The sequence below is a fragment of the Drosophila willistoni genome, assembly GCF_018902025.1.
Source record: "Drosophila willistoni isolate 14030-0811.24 chromosome 2L unlocalized genomic scaffold, UCI_dwil_1.1 Seg196, whole genome shotgun sequence".
Taxonomy (NCBI): Eukaryota; Metazoa; Arthropoda; class Insecta; order Diptera; family Drosophilidae; genus Drosophila; species Drosophila willistoni.
The window spans coordinates 545,030-562,909 of NW_025814048.1; the positions used below are offsets into that span (position 1 = coordinate 545,030).

Below are 17,880 nucleotides of genomic sequence, written 5' to 3' on the forward strand. Positions count from 1 at the left end.
CAATTTAATTAAAATTTAAAACACACAAAAAATCTTAAAAATGATTATTCGCAGCAACAATTATTCAACCTATACGATATTTGATTCGGGATCTGCTAGGATCGTAAGAATAATATTGATTTACTTTTAAATTATTTTAGCCCTTTCCCAGCTCTTTGCATACTTTGAGTTAGGAATTAGTCCTGCCCATCTTTGTACCACTGTGCGACATCGGTTTCTTTGGCCAATTTGAATCTCAATCTGAACCTGAATGTGAATTTTGGAATCACATTTTCCTTGCTTTTTTCCTCTCGGTGGTTGGTGCTACTTTTTTTTCATTTTTTGGTGGTCCCTTGGCCAAAAAATTACACGCTCTGCTGCATTTTGTAACAATAATCGCCGGTGTTTGCTGCCCTTCTCGTTCAATTCTCCCTACACAGTAGTTTCTGGCCACCATATTCACGCCCTGTAATTTTTCGTTGGCAAATAAAAGAAACTTTTCGTATGAAAGCCAAGTTTGTTCTGCTCTGGTGTGATCTTTCGCCCATCCACTGCCATATCTTGTGTTTTTCTTTCTTGATTCGCATTTGTTGGCCATCTGAGAGGGAGTTTTTTTTTCATCGGGTGGCATGAGAATTGTAGTTGTAATTGGAGAATTTGACTCCTTGCACCATTTGGTTGGGCCCCTCTTGGCCAGGCCACTAAGATTTTTGCCTAATTTGATTAAGCAGGGCAAAAAAAAGGCACTAATTGGGGTTTATCTAATTGCGGCAAAGGCAAAACTTTTGGTCATCACATTCAGGATGGATGGCAAATTGGAATTGGGGTAAAGTCAAAAGGATTTTGTGTGAATGAAAAAATTAAAATGTTTAAGCACTTGTGCTTGAATAATTAGCTTTTATGAAACAATCGTATTTTATATTAAACAAAAATTTTTAAATGGATTTTAAATTGGTTAAAGAAATAATTATAATCAAAGGTTGTAGAAACTTTTCCACTCAGATTATTTTTTAGATTTTAACTTTTCGACAATTGTTGAAATAAGTTTGTCTAACAAGAGCTGGAAAGTAACTTAATATAAAAAAAAAAGATTGTCTAACTATAGTTATAAAGTTCGGCAACCCTAGAAGCGAAACGAAAATGTATGGCCAAAACCGATTAATATTTCAGCCTGAATTAGGAAAGGCAAGTTCGAAAATGCTGCGGAACTGCTGATGATTTACATTTGAAAATTACTTGAAAGCGGGAACAGACCTGATTTGATGGTGCCCGGATATGCAATTACCTTACTAGAAGTTGTACGGTGATATATCCTTGAAACTCTTCCATAAAGATCTTTAGAGATACCATTGTACCCTATTGTAACTGGTATAAACTTCTCTATGAAATCCTCTGGACAATAATATAATAATTTTAAATTTTTAATAATAATTATTACATAGTCTCTTTACAATTTTATAATTATTATAATAGTCTCTTTACAATTTGTACTTTTCAATTTAATTCTTTGGGATTTATAATTAGCAGTAGGCGATGCCAATTACTTTTACGAAAATCAAGTCAAGCCACACAAATTTCTTAAATTGACTGCAACTTATTTCAACTCAGAGATTCGTGGCGATACTATTTACCCTTGCAACAATATTTCTTCGACACATTCCAAAAAATATATGTCTTAGCTTAGTTTTATGTTTTAAACAAAAACATGGAAAAACAAAAGAATCGATCTTCCTTGACCAAGCCGTTGCGTCCTGTGGTAATATCGGCCAAGCGCTTTGATGACATCCAGTCGAGAGCAAAGAACGAGAAGAAACTAGCCCAATTGGCAGCCATCGAAGAGGAACATCGTTATAGACAATATCTGAAAGAGGGCAACGATCATCTATGCAGTTTTTTCAAGGAGAATATTTTGAAACGTAAAGCCGATGCAGAGGCAAAAATACAGTACCAAATACCCGAGGCAGACCAACAACAGGAGAATGAGACCAAATTGCTACAAGATCATTTGCGTAGAGAGCGCATTGTCAGAGCCAATAAAATGCTGCAACAACTTAAGCCCGGACCAAGAGCCCTACATCAGGCATTACTGGAGAGCGATTTGATCCATCAGAGACATTATAACGAGGCTCTTAATCGTGAGATTGCTCAAGCAGCCGCCGATCAACAGAAGCTGGATGAACAACAATGTCCCGAGATATTGATACCCTTTACCAAAGCAACTGAGGCCGAGGAGGTGGCACAAGAGAAGGCAAAAGTGCAGACATTCCGTAAGGATCTGATGCGTGATATGCAGAAAAGATGCCGAAATAAGTATGAAACTCGCTTGCAAGAGCTTTGCGAAGGTGCAATGGAAAGAGTACAATGCCAAGGCATAATAAACGAACAGGAAAAGGCCGCAAAGGAATTGAGGGCACGCCGACATGATTTTGGACGCAATGCCTACAAAGAGGCGCTCAAAGAAAAGGCAGAAAGGGCAGAACGTAAGTAATAGTAGAAAAATATCCCTTCCATACATTAAGTCTCTACTTCTAGATGAGCGCATTTGCGATGCGATTGATGATCGTCGAAATTGTGTGTATCTCGTGGCTAGTCGCAATCTAAGTTCACGCTACAATACCCATGTGAAGCAGATGCGAGCCGATCAAATAGCCGCTCGAGAGGCTCGAGCTGTGCGTGTTTGTCAAATGCAACAAGCCAAAAAACGTCAGACTGAAGATAGACAACACGTTGAGGAAGATCGTTATGAATTTGAGATCAAAGTTGATGAAGAACGTCGCCAATGTGAGCTAAGAGAATTGGCCAATCAGCGCAAAGCCTATCAACTGGAAGAACAACGATTGGCCAGAGAGAAACGCCAACGTCGAGAGGAAATTGAACGTTTTGAGCTTGCGAGACGTTTGAAGAACTCCGAAGCCAATAGGCACTTCAAAATACTAGAAGAATGTAATCAAGAAAAGATCAAGAGCGATTTACGTAAGACTCTCCAATGTCAGCGAGATGAGTTCATGGAGCAACGTCGTCTGGAACTGATGCGCATTAGTGCCTGTAACGATGATCCCTATCTGGAGGATGATAAGAACTTTTTTGCCCAAGCGGTCGATGTCATGGACAAATCATGTGAAGTCGGACGTCCTCTCTATCCCATAGCCATGGCTGCAGATCGTTATCAACGTGAGAATAATCTAGATCTGCGTCCAGAGGCAAAGGTGGTTAGGCGTAGTAAATTGCGTGACTATTGCTGGCCTGGTTTTGTCTCAAAGGCAGATTTGGCCTATCGTAAATACGAGCAGCGCGAAAAGTGCCGAGAGGCCACGGAGCATGATCGTGATCAGATCTACTTTAACGCAATTAAGATACAGAAAATGGCATCGGCAGAGAGACCATATAAGCCTTGCATTTCATCATGTCCCATCAAATGTTTTCGTGAAAATAACATGCAACCCAATAGGAAAGTGGATATCGGGAAGTGCGCAGAAAAAGGACCGCCACCTGTGCCGCCAGTTGATACATATCCTCCGGCAAACTTGAGACTCTCCGATGCAAAATGTAAAATGCTAAGCGTGGTCCGTAAAGTTCTCAATGGAATGAAAATTGATGAAAAGCTGCCTGCACCAGGGCCACCTCAACCACCCAAGGACAAGGAAGATGTAGTTGTACCTGTCCCAATTTTAATTCAGGTCGCATCGAATCCTGCGCCCAGTGGGGAACCAGAAGAGGAAGTTACTTCGAAGAAGAAAAGAAAACGCAAGTCAAAACCTGCAGAGACTGTGAAAAGTGGTTTTAGTGGTGGTCCACCGCCTGGCCAAGATCGGCCTGCCGATATTCCTGATCCCAAAGGAACTTGGGGTAAAGGTCCACTGAAGGCACTGCCCCCTCCAAAGCAGCCTAGCAAACGTCCAAGTGGTTTCACAGGTGGTCCACTTCCCGGACAAACTCGTGCCGCTGATGTGCCCAATCCCAAAGGAAAATGGGGCGATGGGCCCTTAAAGGCTCAACCCATTCAACCTCAACAGCCCACCAAGCGTCCAAGTGGATTTACAGGTGGTCCACTTCCAGGTCAAAATCGCGCTGCCGGCATCCCAAATCCCAAGGGCACTTGGGGCGATGGACCTTTAAAGGCCCAAACTATCCAGCCCGCTCAAACTGGACCAGCTCCTGGACATAACAATTCTACAGGCATTCCACAAGCCCGAATAATCATACGCACTGTTTCCATGTTGCCCCAGTCACAACGTCCTGTGCAGCAAACAAGGCGTTCTCAAGGTTTTACAGGAGGACCGCCTTCTGGACAAAATGTTCCTGCACCTATACCAAATCCAAAAGGAACTTGGGGAACTGGTCCATTGCAGGAGCAAGCTAAACAATTCGAAAAGAAACGATAAGACACCGCTTAAAACGAAAAAAGACCAACCAATTTCCAAAATTTACGTTTCAATTCCTCTATTTATATCGATGTTTATCCCTTTTCGTGAGTCAGCAAATAAATAAAATAGAAAATCATAAAGAGAAGCAAAAGAGTGTTGCTTGGGGAAGGTAAAACCACACAACCCACACACAGCAGAAAAAGGATTCATTGGTAGACTATGACGACGCCATGGCACAGACAGCACAGGAAATGACGTTAATGGTTTTTTAAAAGCACTTAAACTTGGCGCAAAAGTTTTTTTTCCCATTCTTTCTCTCGACTTCCATTTGCCAGGGTCCAGGCAGGGGTCGCTTGCTTGTAACCCTTCCATCCAGTGACACTTGGCAGTTGGGCTTACGCGCTTTGTTTAGCAGCAGAGAGTGGAGCTGGACTTGAATACAGTGGACAAGTGGCCAGAAAGTGCTCCATAAATTCCAATTAATGCGTGGACAAAGTTATTAGGTTACGCGCGTTGGTCTACGTCTTCATCAATTTGCGACTGACTGACATTCATTTTTGTTTTCATTTAGCTTATTAGTAGAGTGGGTGGAGCAAAGTGGACATGTCAAGCGTAACCACACCATAACTTAATTTAGTCCCCGGTTAACCAGGCTGATGAACCCAAACACTTGGAGGTCACTTTTTGCTACTCTCTCCATCCCTCTCTCTCTCTCTCTTTTCTGGTCAGCAATCTCATCAGTATAATTACGGTGAAGCCCACAAAAATTGTTCGCCAAGATGCAACTCCCGAAGGGTTAATCAGTAACCGGTTAGAACTTTGCAGTCTTTGGCGCTTAGTCGAGCGCAAAGCTTCAATTAACTAAAGGCTGGGCCATGGCCATCAGTTTGTCAAAGTAATGAAAAGTTTTGTCGGCTGTCAAAGTTAACCAATTTGTGGCATTAATAGCTTATCATCAACCAGGCGATCAGAGACCTTAAAAAATTTACCTACACACAAAAAGTGAGAGAAAAGTTTAATAGCATTGCCTTACACTAACTATTGTTAATTTTCCTGAAAACTGAAACCACATAGTAACATAATAACTGCTGATTCTATTCCGTTTATTATCACCTGAACACATGGCCGTACAGGCGTAAAATTTGTATCCGGAATCTCTTTTAGCAGAGGGCATCTCTCTTAATAAATAAATTCAATAAATTGAATACAAAATCCTCCTCTAGTGAACTAAAGCGTAAAAACAAATCTTTTCTTGATGTTTATTTTTAAAGAAGTTTTAAATTTATCTAATGAAACAAATGGCAACAAAAAAAGTTCAATTGTTTTACAAACAAACACACAAAACAAAAACGATAAATTTTTAATAAATGAAGCAAAAGCAACAAGTGGTGTGAAATAAGTGAGAGGAATTGTTAAGAAATTTTCTAAAGGGGTGAAGAACAAAAGAACAAGCCAAAGACAATAAGAAAAAAGCATTACGTATACGTAAAGTGGGCAAGTGGCATTCCTGGCATACCCAACGCAATTGTAATGTAAAACAAAGTGCTTGCTCCCTCTTCGTTTCTCATTCTCGTTCTCTTTTTTACTTTCAAGCAATTTAAAACCCAATAAAAGTTGCAGTATGAAAAATTACTTAATGAAATTAAGTGTGAAAAGTGTAAAAGAATCTTGTACTAAGGGCGAAGACGAAGGCGAAAGCGAAAGCTTAAGGCTCTCGACATTGTAAGTGTGTGGCGAAGCATGAAAAGCCAAATAGCAGTAAATAATAATCATGCCATGACTTATTGGCTTAGCCAGATGCCTAGAATTTCTGTTGAAATCGGCTAAGCTACTTGCGCGCCAAGTAGAAGACTCTTAGACCGCTTGAAGTCATTTTCGGGAGGACGACTTAAAAAAAATGGAACAAATTATTTGCTTTACAAAAAGACAACCTTGGTTAAAAAAGAACCTTGAGAAATGGAGAAAAAAACTCGTATGGTAATTATGTGCTTTTAGACCGATCGATCAAATACTCCACAATAAGAGTGTCTTTATTGAAGCCATCTACAGGTTATTCATAAGTCAATCGACGCCCAGTTGAACGACGAACACTTGATTTCGGTGTAGAGTTTTTAGTTGTTGACTTTTCACTGGCTTCTGGCGTCGTGTTCAATGAATTTATGGCTGACATGTGCAGCTTAAAACCATAAAGACTAGCAAAAAAAAAAAATGGTTAGAAAGCAGAATCAAAGTACAAAAAGGTTAACTCACCGTGGTGTGTAACTCTCCTTGGGCTCCTCCGGGCGTAATTCAGGAAATTGCATAAAAAACATGTGCGGAAAACTAGTGCCAAACATGGCGCCATCTAACATGCCGCAACGTGAACGTGGATGATATATATCGTTACAGCAAGGACAATAGACCTTCACATGTGACTGACTGTAGTAATCGAAGCGTCCAATTGGCAATACATGCTGGCCCTTACCATTTCGATTGCAAAAGATACGTGGACACACTCCAAAATCTCCGCGATGATATTTCAGGCACATGTCATTGATGCCTTTCGTTGTTACAATGTAGCGAGCATGGATTAGGCCATACAATTTTGCCGCATCCTCAGCCACCGGTTCACACAGATGATTCCAAATGTCTGTATTAAACTCTGGTTCCGTAATCAAATTGAAGGTGCGGCTAAAATTGACCACCGATGTCTCCAATCCAGTTAAATTGAATTTATCCCTAATATAATCATTGGGCACACGGCAAAGAAACTCTTTTCCTCGTAGGCCAACAAACCAATTGATCCAACTTGTATCGCCAACCACCGATGCCGACGAATCGTTATTTGTACTACTAAAATTGAATCATAAAAAGTTTTACAGTTATTAGTTATATCCAACAATTTATTAATTCACTTACTTGCACGACATTCTCGTATGTGTCTCCAGTAAAAGTGTTGCAAATTAGTAAAAGTATTTACTTGACATTTGTCAATCATTGACATTTGGGAATGTTAACTCATGGCTACAGTTATTCATCGGGAACTATCGAGAAAAATTACTGTCAGAATATATGTGTTATGCTACACTCAAACCCCTAACATTAAAGACTAAAGGAGGTGTACATATTTCTTATATAGTTAAACCAGTTTTAAATTTTTAATAAAATTCACAATAAAATAAAAATTTGCCCAATTTATGTTAGATTTAGATACTTATACGATATCATACAAGACATTTTACCGTCTCTCATTTTAAAATTCATATTATTTAAATTTTATTGTGATCAAATATTTATGGTTGTAATTTAACAAATGTTTGTTTAGATTTGTCTGTTTATGTTGTTATAGTGATATATTTTAAGACTTTGTGTACTTGAAAACTAAGTTTTTTTTCATTGGGATATATTATAGTATTACAAAGTATTAAAGAAAATATAAACGGTGTCTTGTTTTGCCTCCGGAACGCCATTTATCTACTTTTTTTCATTGCCTGCTTTTGCGTTTATCTTGTTGGCCATTAAGTATATGAAGTCTGGATGTGCTGAAGAAACAGAACGCGTCAAAAGGTCTCCTAAGAGATTCATTATTAGGGTTAAGAGAATACAACTGGGCTTACTACTTTTCGAAACTAGTTAGTACAACTGATGTGAGTTTCTTTTGCCAAATTCTCTTACATTAGCTTCAGGGAGACAGATTTTGATTAAACCCCCTGGGTTTCTAACCTATCTGAAACATGTAGGCTGGATGCTTGTCCACATACAAGAAAAAAAAGGTATATGATAGCCCAGGGAAGAGAAGGAAAAAAACACGAACAGAAAACAAGGCACAAAAACGAAACCTAAAATTGAAGTAACAAAACAAGCCAACACGAAAACCAGACTACCCCTCTCTCTCTATGTGTGTGTTTGTAAGCACAACGCATGTGTGTATGCAATTTTTTGGCACAAATTCAATTCCAATTTTCACTTAAAACTTTTTAACTCGCTTTCCAGTTTGGTCGTAAAGCGTTTCACCATCGTCCATGCAGTTCGCCACGAAGATGCCCTTGAGACAAATTAAGTGATTTGCTCCGCTTTACACAGATTTTTGTTTCCTCCTGATTACTTTTTTTACCAATACAGCAGCAGCAGGAGGACAAAACGAAAAAGGGGAAGTTTTAAAATTAAATTGCTAAGAACAACAAGCAAAAAGAGACAGTGTTTCATTTAGTATTAGGCCAATGGGCAAAACATAAATGGATTTAAGATTGAGTCAAATTATTGAGTTGTTGGGCCTGGCGAGCCTCCAGCTCATTTTGTTTTTCGATCACCCGAGCATAATCGGCTATAATTTGACGATCCACCATACGCAATGGTTGATCATACTTCAGGACGGCCACATCGAACTGACTTTGTCCCATTGGAGTGACTGTTATCATGGTGCGAATCACTTCTTTGATGGCCGTTTCCTCATCGAGTGATTTGCCCATACCATCGCTGTGCTTCTCCATAAAACCACGCACAGTTTGACCATAACGCCCTGTGGCAGCGGCAATCCATTCATAACAGATGCCCGACGGTTCGGTTTGATATAAATGCGGTTTGCCATTGTCATCGAATCCGCCAATTAAACACGATATGCCAAATGGACGGCAACCATTGCTTTGTGTATACTTTTGCTGAAGTTCTGCTACATACCTAAAATGACAGACATTGGAACATCAAAATAGTTATATTTAGAAGCCGCCTCTTCCTACTTACCGTGACATATAGTCCACACTAACGGGTCGTTCAAAATTCAAACGATGACTTTGAGCCTCCACTTGGGCACGATTACACACTATGCGAGCATCGGCTGTTAGGCCAGCAAACGTCATTATAACATGATCGTCAAGTAAACGTATCTTACGTATTGAACGCTCTTCCTGGAGATCACCAGGCATCTTTCTTTCCACACCCAACAAAATGCAATCATCAGTGCGTAAGCCCACCTGAGAGAACAGGAAATACATAAACCGGAGATGGTACAATTTTACAGAAAGATTCATCAACGAACCGCTGTGGATCCTTTGCGTACTGCCTCCTGTGCGTATTCCACTTGCAGTAAATGACCATCGGGTGAATAAATGGTCACCGCACTATCATAACGTTCGCCCATAATCAATATAGAAAATATGCTTTTAATCTTTACAATATTGGAATTTTTACAATAATATCAACTGGAAAAATAAATAAATATCATAGTGTCAAGAGTCTCAAAGGAGATTGACTATGAAAAAATACACAAAGGAGTACTTACAATTATATTTTTAAAATATAATTTTTTTCAATATCACATAAATCTAGACAATTCAATTTTGACCTCAAATGTTCTTAAAACTTTTATCATAAAAGTTGTGAAAAAACGAATTGAAATTTGTTTCTTTAAGTTGAAAACTTTTCGAGGACATTAAAATCTGGAAATAAATAAGTCTATCTACATTTCAAAGCATTTGCCTTGCATTAAATTGACTGAGTTTCGTAGGCTAGTCAAATGCGAAACGATAACAGTATTAGCACTACAAAGTTAATAGGGACCTCAACTATGTTTAAACACCAACATGGGCCTTTTACCCCACGCAGAAACTGGCCTTGCCATGAAGGAGCATAGTTTCTAATGCGCTTAGCTAAGGCCACGAGAGAATTGAGAACTAAGGGAAAACTTATAGTAGCACAGTGTTAATTTATAAAAAACATTAATAACTAAAACTATGTTTTATCAACTTTTACAAACCAGGGTCTGTTAAGGGAACAGCGAAAAGCCGTGGTAATTAAGAATAAAACTTTAATTAATAAGTTAAACTATGTTTAACAGACTACAAGCGTCTACTGCCGCCGGTTTTAAGTATGACAAGGAAAATTCATCTCTCGTTAGATCATCCACATCCAACTTCAGCCTCAACTCTCGCTGTCAGTCAGTTGTTGTTCAAATGGTTCATCATTAATTTTCACATACACCCACACACACACACGAAAAACACACTTCAACGCATTTAGGAGTCTTCTCTCTCTGAAAAGCACTTGAAGCTATCCTGCAAAACCTTTGCTCTTGTCTTTATCCCCTAACAACGTTTATTGGTCTTTAGCTCTCTGACAAAATAAGGTTCACACAAGACGGGGTGGGAATTGCGGGAGATGCAGAGAATGAGTAAGAAAAACAACAATCAACACCATTTGCCGCTACAAATTAAGCTCGAAGCAAACAAATCGTGGAATCATTCAGCCAGTTAACCAAGCCCAAACCCAAAACGCAAAAGAAACTCCATCTCCTCCCAAAATCAGGCGTCTGCCCCAGCTAGAACTTGCCCCAAAGGCAATTTCGTTTTGTGTTTAGACCGAAGGAAAGCAGGTTCTTTTCTTCGATTTGGGGTGAACGGTGCTTATCGGGTATAAAAATGGTGTGGGTTAAAGTGCTTAATCAAAATGCCTTGGAAACGTTGCGTATACTTAATTTTAGTTCTTTTGCCCCATCGACTGATGTGCCAATGACTACTTAATGAATTAAATGTTCATGTTGTTGTTCTTGTTCCTCTTGTTACTGTTGCATGTTTATGTTTATTTAATTTACAAGTATATTAAGCACTTTTAAAAGAACTCTTGAAGTTCTTTCAAAACGAATAAATTAATATTGAAAATATTTTGTGAGATGAATTTAAAAAAAAGGCTCGAGGTTATTTTGCCCAAAGACCGAAATATAAATAAATTATATTAAAACTGTTTTATTCATTTGATTAAATTATTGGCAAAATTACATTTTCTGTGTTGTCAATTTTGATAAATGTTTAAATAAATTCATTTAACGTATGCTCCAATCTGCATGCGAGTTGTGATTAAAAAGTAAACAGTAAATTATATTTATTTTATTTATTTGCAATGTAATGATAGATCAAAATTTGAAAGATTTAAATTTAAAAATTCGTTATTATCGTTTTTCTCTAGGTTATTTGGTATAACCTATTGCTCGAAATCAAACTATTTAATCTTCTATTAACTTATTGTTAGTCATACAAAAATCTACTTCATCCATTTAAAGAAAGTATTCAAACATCAAATGATTTCTATCTAACAATAAGTATATTTATATGTATGTATATCCTTACAGATATGAGTAGAAGGATTCGTTGACTTTGGCAACTTCCCTCGCTTCTTCTGTAACAAATGCACCGTGCAACCGCATAAAACATATTTTTTGAATTGTCTACCGTGGCAATATAATTGCATTTTATGTGTTTCTATTCATTTTGTGTTTAAAATTCCTGTGTAATTTATTTATTTAGAGGTGCAACGTGGTATGTAAGGCGTGACCAGTGTGGGGTGGAAAGATGATTGTAGGGCCGCATAACGTAACATAACATTGGCACGTATTTAATCCTACTAAGTATGCTGCCAAAAATAAAAAAGCTCGATTCATGTTCCCAGTTCTGGTTGATGCTGTTGGTCCTAGCTCTTCTCTGGATTTCAGGTCATCCTGTTCTGTTCTGTTGTGACAGCAGTCCTGCCTTTGCACACGGTTGTCATAAAATGTTAAATACAAAATTTATGGCAAACTGCGCGTTTGTGGCATACTAAACATGCGACGGCAATGCGGTTTACCCATCAGAAGCTCGAGACGCATGTGGAGAAGTGACAGAGAACTGAAACTCTATGGTAGATTCCGAGCTAAGCACATTAGCAAAATGAAGCTGTTTCGATTACGATTACATTTCTCTCAGATTTCGCTTGACTTTTTTGTTGCATTTGAAGATTTTGTTGTCAGCATTTGTGTGACACTAAATGAGGGGATAAGGATAATGATGTTGATGCTGAAACTCACTGGTAGCAGCTGCTCTCACTTGTACAGCATTAAACTCTTTGTCCGGCGGTCAGGTGAGACTCGACACTAAAAAGTGAAACTAGGGGGGAACTGCAACTACGTTGAGGTTACATTACAATGTAATAATTTGCATAGACAATGTAAACAGGAACGGAATCACAAGATATAGCGAGACCTTAAGCAAGTGAAGCATTTCTTAGAATAATTTATACCGATTGTTAGTAAAATGTGATAAGCGTTCCACAATCAAAGGTCTTTAAGCAGACCTTTAAAAGATGAATATTAGGAAAATAATGGAAAATAATTTTGTACATATATAGGTTAATATCTTTTAGCTTTCATTTGCTTTGCTTGGCTAGAAATCTATTTCTTTAACTTGAGAAACTTATTTTGGGTATTTACCTCTTGCAGGAAATTTCAGTTAGTTTTTTTTTTTAGTTATTTGCATGAAAATCTCTGCCCTCAGTCAGCATGAAATCTTTTTTGGCTGACGACAACAAAATGCAAACAACCTTTGACCATTGACTGCAGCCAACTTCAGGGCAACAGACATGACAGAAACAGAACCATATCTATGTATGTATGTATATATGTATATGAATGTATCTATGTCTCGTCTTAGTAAACAGTGGCTAAAAGAGGAGAACTCAGGCTCACCTGATGGCTCCCAGACTCACTCACAATTCGCATTCACCCCAAGCCCTTTTAATAAACCGAGCAACGCACACGCCATTGTTGACTTAGTCCAACCGTCCATGTCCTCCATCCTATGTGCCTCCGAAGTGCCATTTAGTGTCAACGAACTCATCCTCTTTCACGTACACACATACACCTGCCCCCTGTTGCCCCTCTTTAATCTCTGTGCTCTTGTCCTTTCAGCTGCCAAGTTATTAAGTCGTTTGTGTTTATGGAAAAGCCGCTGTTAAACTTGAGGGACGTGATGCAGCTGCTGTTACTTCGGTTACGGTTTAGCTCATTATGAAACACACACAGAGTAAGGCAACTGCTGCTGCCGGTGCTGCTGTCCAGCTCCAATTCGAACTTATTAGATCAAAGTTTGCATAGATGATCCAAATTCCATTGTATTGAGACTCCTCACAACCCCATTCAATTATTTGGTTTCGAAATTTGAAGAACAATTTAATGCAGCAGCTGCATCAACTGGAATTGTGGTAATTGAAATTCGTAACGCGAAACTTTATGCAATTGTTGAAAGTAAAATAAAGTTTAGCTCACACAACTTTTTAAGTAAAGTGCAGGCAATTGCAGTAAAGTGCAGCTACAACTCGTATTGCAACTCCAATCAGTCAGATGGCCGCCCCTACCCCTCTCAATCCCCTTCACTTTTGCAGCTGAAAGCCAAATGGGCGACAAATGCTGTGCAAATTAATAGCAAAAAGGCTACGCACAGCACTTGAGGAAAGTATTGATAGATAAAAATGTGCAGCATGGAAATGGAAAAAAGTAAGAAAAAATACCAAGTCAACTCAAGTCGAAGAATAGCAAAAACCAGAGGGCCGGGGCTAACTATGTCCTTGACGAAGTTGGTATACCCTTTCAATAGTTTGCTGTTGCTTTTCACTTACCTAAAGGCATCAAAGTGGAGAAACGTCATAGGCATTGTCAATGTATATACATATATAGCTGTATATTCAATATAATATAATGATCCTATATGGCTAAATCCAAGCTCACATAATAATAAGTGAAAATTGAAACAGCTTCAATTTTAGTTGGCTAATAAGGTTTTGTTTATGTCCATACACCATAACATGGCATAGGCAAGAATGAGATTGGATTTAGCAACAATGGTAAAATTTAAGATTTTCACCCACTTTATAATGCTCATCAAGAATCTAAATACTAGCTTCTTTTTGTTCTCCAGATTTAACGAATTGAAATTAACCCTTTATCAGAAAGGGTATGCAGAAATGAATAGAATAGAATCTTGCACTAATGGTCAACAATGATTGAGAGAAGAAAGCTAGATCTCCTTCGACTCCTGTCGGAGGAGGAGTAGTAGCTGGAGCAGCTGCTGCAGGAGCAAATTGTAAGCGCTAAGGCAACTGTCACTTCACTCGACAGCTTCTCCTCCAAGTGACTTATGTCAAATTGAAGTAGCTTTAAAAGCATATTTATATAATAAAAGCGAGTGAGAGAGATAAATGAGTTATGAGTTATGTCTGATTTAGTTCTTTCAATTGAATATCGTATCATTTAACTCACTTAATCCTATGTTCCAAAACGTATATAAGTTAGCATAAATTTCGACACCAGCTTGCTGCACGTTTTATTTAATTTATGTATTTTTGCCTTAAGCCAAAAAGAGGTGAGAAGTAAAACAAACGAAAACGAAACCCCCAAAAAACGAAACTAAATGAAAGCAAACCAAATTACATCTAACGAAAGAGGAGAAGAGAAAAAACTACTAAATAATCAAACTAGATTCTGGACATGATGAGAGAGAGTCAGAGTTTGCTGAAGTCCAAAATAAACGATTCTATTGAAACACAGAAAGCGAACGAAATGCCAACACACACACACACACCCAAAGCGTGGAGGATTAAGTCCTTCAAACTCTTTAGGATATTAGCCACAAGGCACAAACCACCACAACAACCAAACGGCAAGAGAAGGGTGTCAGTCAGCGGGGGCATTTATGGCAGAAAATTCGGTTGGATATATCGGTGTCTGGGCAGAGGACTTTGCCTGTCAATACCATAGAGTTTTATATAGTTTCCTTTGCTCGAGTCCTTGCTGCATCGACCTAGGAGGACGACGACACGCGACCCACATGCATATAAACATTTCACGGCTGGGCGACATATCAGCGATATTTTTATGGCCAACGTACACTCGATTCGGTTTCCGGTGAATTCTCTCTCCCTCTCCCTCTCTCTCCCTCTCTCTCCCTCTCTCTCTCTCTCTCTCTCTCTCTCTCGGTCTCAGTAGGTTTACATGGCTTAAAAAGGGGAGGAGTCTGAAGGCAGCATGATAGTAAAAGAAATAAATACTGTGAGAAAATGTATCTGTACACAGCTCTTATCTGTATATAATCCACTTTATATTTTCACACTACATCCCACAAAAAAAAAACTGAAATTGAAAATACACATAAATTCGGTTTACAAGCTCCAAAAAAATGGCGGAATATTATATAGGTAAACATTGATGAAAATTGTACAACAATTCAAATGTTAAATGACATTTAGATTTCAATCGTTTCTATTGTGTTGTCACAATGACACCTAATATTTAAATTCTAATTTACACTGCAAATGAGTTAGATCCCAGAAATTTATCTAGTTAGCAAGGCCCTATTAATACGTCATCACGTAATTGGTCACGATTCGATATTCAAATGTGATTTTTGGTGAGAAGGCGAAAAATAAAGTACTTCAATTCATGCAAATCAGTGATGAAATTTACTTATTGTCCCTTGTACACAGATTGTAAACATGTACACGAAAGAAAAAACAATTGTTCAAAATAAAATTGTGGCGAATAATTCGATTGATAAGGCGGTGCATAACAGAAATCTTGACTATACAAAAACATTGCCCCAAAAAGTAGGCAAATGCAAGTGAGATATTTTAACTTTGCTCCAAAACGTAGGCACCAGTTTTAGCCTAGCCAGAATTTAATTGAGTCTTTACGCACAAATTTCTTTAAAATTTTTTTAATTATTTGCAGAAGTAAAATATATATCTTGTTTTTGTTATTGTGTCAGCTGTGATGGCAAAACAGCTTTATTTAATTGGCGAGTTGGGTTGTAGTTTTTTTTTTCTACCAGAACGGGCATTGCCTTGGTAAAGTTTATTAACTTTATACCATGACGAAACACTTTGAATTTAGCTTGGCGGTAGTTCCTTCGAGTCGTCTGGCATCCTAATGTCCTGCGGTCCTTTAGTTCGCTCTCACTCTTTCTGTTTCTCTCTCTCTCTCTTGCTATGTTGATTGTCTGCAATTCATGGCAGCTTTCGAATTTCATTGTTGCATTCCAAGCACTTTGAGCCGAGCTAAACTTTTTACCAGACGTTCCTTGGCTGCAATTTTCTTGTCCATGTCCCATTGTCCGTGTCCGTATCTTGTCTATGTCCTGTCATCGTTTTTGTCGTCGGTCTGCTGTCTGCGATCCATTGGTTTGGTTTTGCCTGATTGCAAACACAACCATTCTCACTTGGCCAGCAGCTTCCCAATGGAGTTGGAAAGTTTATTATTATTATTTGGCTTGTTTCGCCTTTCTTTCTCGATTTTGGTTTTTGTTTACCTTTAAATAAAATATTTCCATGATATTTGTTTGCCCTACGAACAGCAGGACTCCAAAAGATTCTCAGTATTTACTTTTTTTTTTTGGGTGTCTTGCCCTGTAATGGATAGCCGAGAGACTAAATGAGGCATTAATGGGAATTTTAATTGAACATTAAAGAAATAAGTTAACAAGAAATCATTTTCTATTGTAATCTCTGAAAGGAATTTTAATATTTTTTAAGCTAGGAAACTTTGAAGAATTTATGGGTCAGTTCTAGCTTTAAGTTATGAAACATTTTTGCACACATTTTGCGGTAAGTTTTATTACTTTCACATTGCCCACAGCAGCACATGCAACACAGTTACCCAGAGATTGCCGCTTGGCTGGAATGAAAATAAAAACTTACTTTTGCCTTTTTTGTGTGTGGTTGGGTAGTTGAGGGGAAATGGAATTTAAAGCAATCAATGCGGTTTAGTAAACACAATTTCGGTTTAGAATTCATTATTTGGCAGGACTGACACAATGGTTAGCAGTATTCAGTGGTCGTAAGGGCACAGTAGGAAACCAATATTTACAACCAATTCATTTTTTGTATAAATTTTATTATAAAGTTACTTCTTATTTTTTATCTCATATCCTTGTAAAACTAAAAAGAAAGGATTACGAATCACACTGCGCAGACAATCCCAGATGCGGGGCGGGTGGCAAGAGGAATCACAGAGGGTCACCAATTTTGCTTTGCGTTTGTCGATGAAACCAGCCATAACGCCAACTCGTGGCCTGCGGATAGTTATACCTAACATCAGGAGTTCTGTCATACCGTTGCTCTAAATATGTAGTCCTTTGGCCACTGCGCAACAATTGCAACTCATCGTGTGGCACTGATTTCATGGGTGGATCCCGGCACTGACAATGACGAAAATTATTCTGTTCCACCTGCGAGAGGTCATAGTCGAAGATAGCCGAAGACGAAGGACGTATAATGCGGCGATGAGACAAAACATATGTGCCCAGACCCAAACTGTGTCCACCCAGCCGCGTTTTATCCATGGTTATGTTAGAAGAACGTTGTGCCTTCAATAATGGCAGAGCATTGACAATGGGCTTAGATTTTGCTTTACCACCACTACACCGCATATGAATAGACTCCGCCTGGGTAATTTTCTTGCTCTCGTTTGGCCGCTGCCTAGGTTTAACTAGTGGCGTTGCAGTACGTGATGTAGAAGTAATTTCTACACCTTTGGGCATCGGTCTTGGTCCAACTGGTATGATGGCTTTATTCCGCCATTGGCTTGTTTTGTTTGCCACATCCTTGGTGCCCACCGACTGTCTGCGTGCATTTTGGAATTTCGAGGAGACTTGTGTATTTAGAGAGCTAAACATTATTATAAATGTCTAATTCAGTATAAAAACTGAATGTTTTCAGATTTTTTGACAACAAAATGGAAGAAGAGTAGGGAACAAAATCCTTTGTT

At 38.5% G+C, this 17,880-nt stretch overlaps 4 protein-coding genes across 5 annotated transcripts; 1 reads left to right on the forward strand and 3 right to left on the reverse strand.

The window, feature by feature from the left end:
* The first annotated feature begins 1,501 nt into the window (after positions 1–1,501).
* LOC6639692 lies at positions 1,502–4,488 on the forward strand. The gene is made up of 2 exons (XM_002062838.4): positions 1,502–2,459; positions 2,512–4,488. The coding sequence occupies exons 1-2, from the start codon at positions 1,685–1,687 to the stop codon at positions 4,359–4,361; spliced, it is 2,625 nt and encodes an 874-aa protein (XP_002062874.1). The 5' UTR covers positions 1,502–1,684; the 3' UTR covers positions 4,362–4,488.
* A 1,836-nt stretch (positions 4,489–6,324) lies between these two features.
* LOC6639758 (suppressor-of-stellate-like protein) lies at positions 6,325–7,322 on the reverse strand. Of its 2 annotated transcripts, none has more exons than XM_047009975.1 (3): positions 7,242–7,322; positions 6,594–7,172; positions 6,325–6,535 (listed from the first exon to the last, which is right to left on the reverse strand). In XM_047009975.1, the coding sequence occupies exons 1-3, from the start codon at positions 7,250–7,252 to the stop codon at positions 6,394–6,396; spliced, it is 732 nt and encodes a 243-aa protein (XP_046865931.1). In that variant the 5' UTR covers positions 7,253–7,322; the 3' UTR covers positions 6,325–6,393. The 2 variants fall into 2 exon arrangements, with proteins under 2 accessions (XP_046865931.1, XP_002062873.1); XM_002062837.4 differs by having other exon boundaries at positions 6,594–7,175; positions 7,242–7,321.
* A 1,163-nt stretch (positions 7,323–8,485) lies between these two features.
* Positions 8,486–9,574, reverse strand: LOC6639757 (proteasome subunit alpha type-7-1B). Its single transcript, XM_002062836.3, has 3 exons — positions 9,358–9,574; positions 9,063–9,292; positions 8,486–8,999 (listed from the first exon to the last, which is right to left on the reverse strand). The coding sequence occupies exons 1-3, from the start codon at positions 9,457–9,459 to the stop codon at positions 8,564–8,566; spliced, it is 768 nt and encodes a 255-aa protein (XP_002062872.1). The 5' UTR covers positions 9,460–9,574; the 3' UTR covers positions 8,486–8,563.
* Positions 9,575–16,986: 7,412 nt separating this feature from the next.
* Positions 16,987–17,850, reverse strand: LOC6639756. Its single transcript, XM_002062835.3, has one exon. It carries the CDS (start codon positions 17,786–17,788, stop codon positions 17,120–17,122), a length of 669 nt encoding a protein of 222 aa, XP_002062871.1. The 5' UTR covers positions 17,789–17,850; the 3' UTR covers positions 16,987–17,119.
* Between the last annotated feature and the right edge of the window lie 30 nt (positions 17,851–17,880).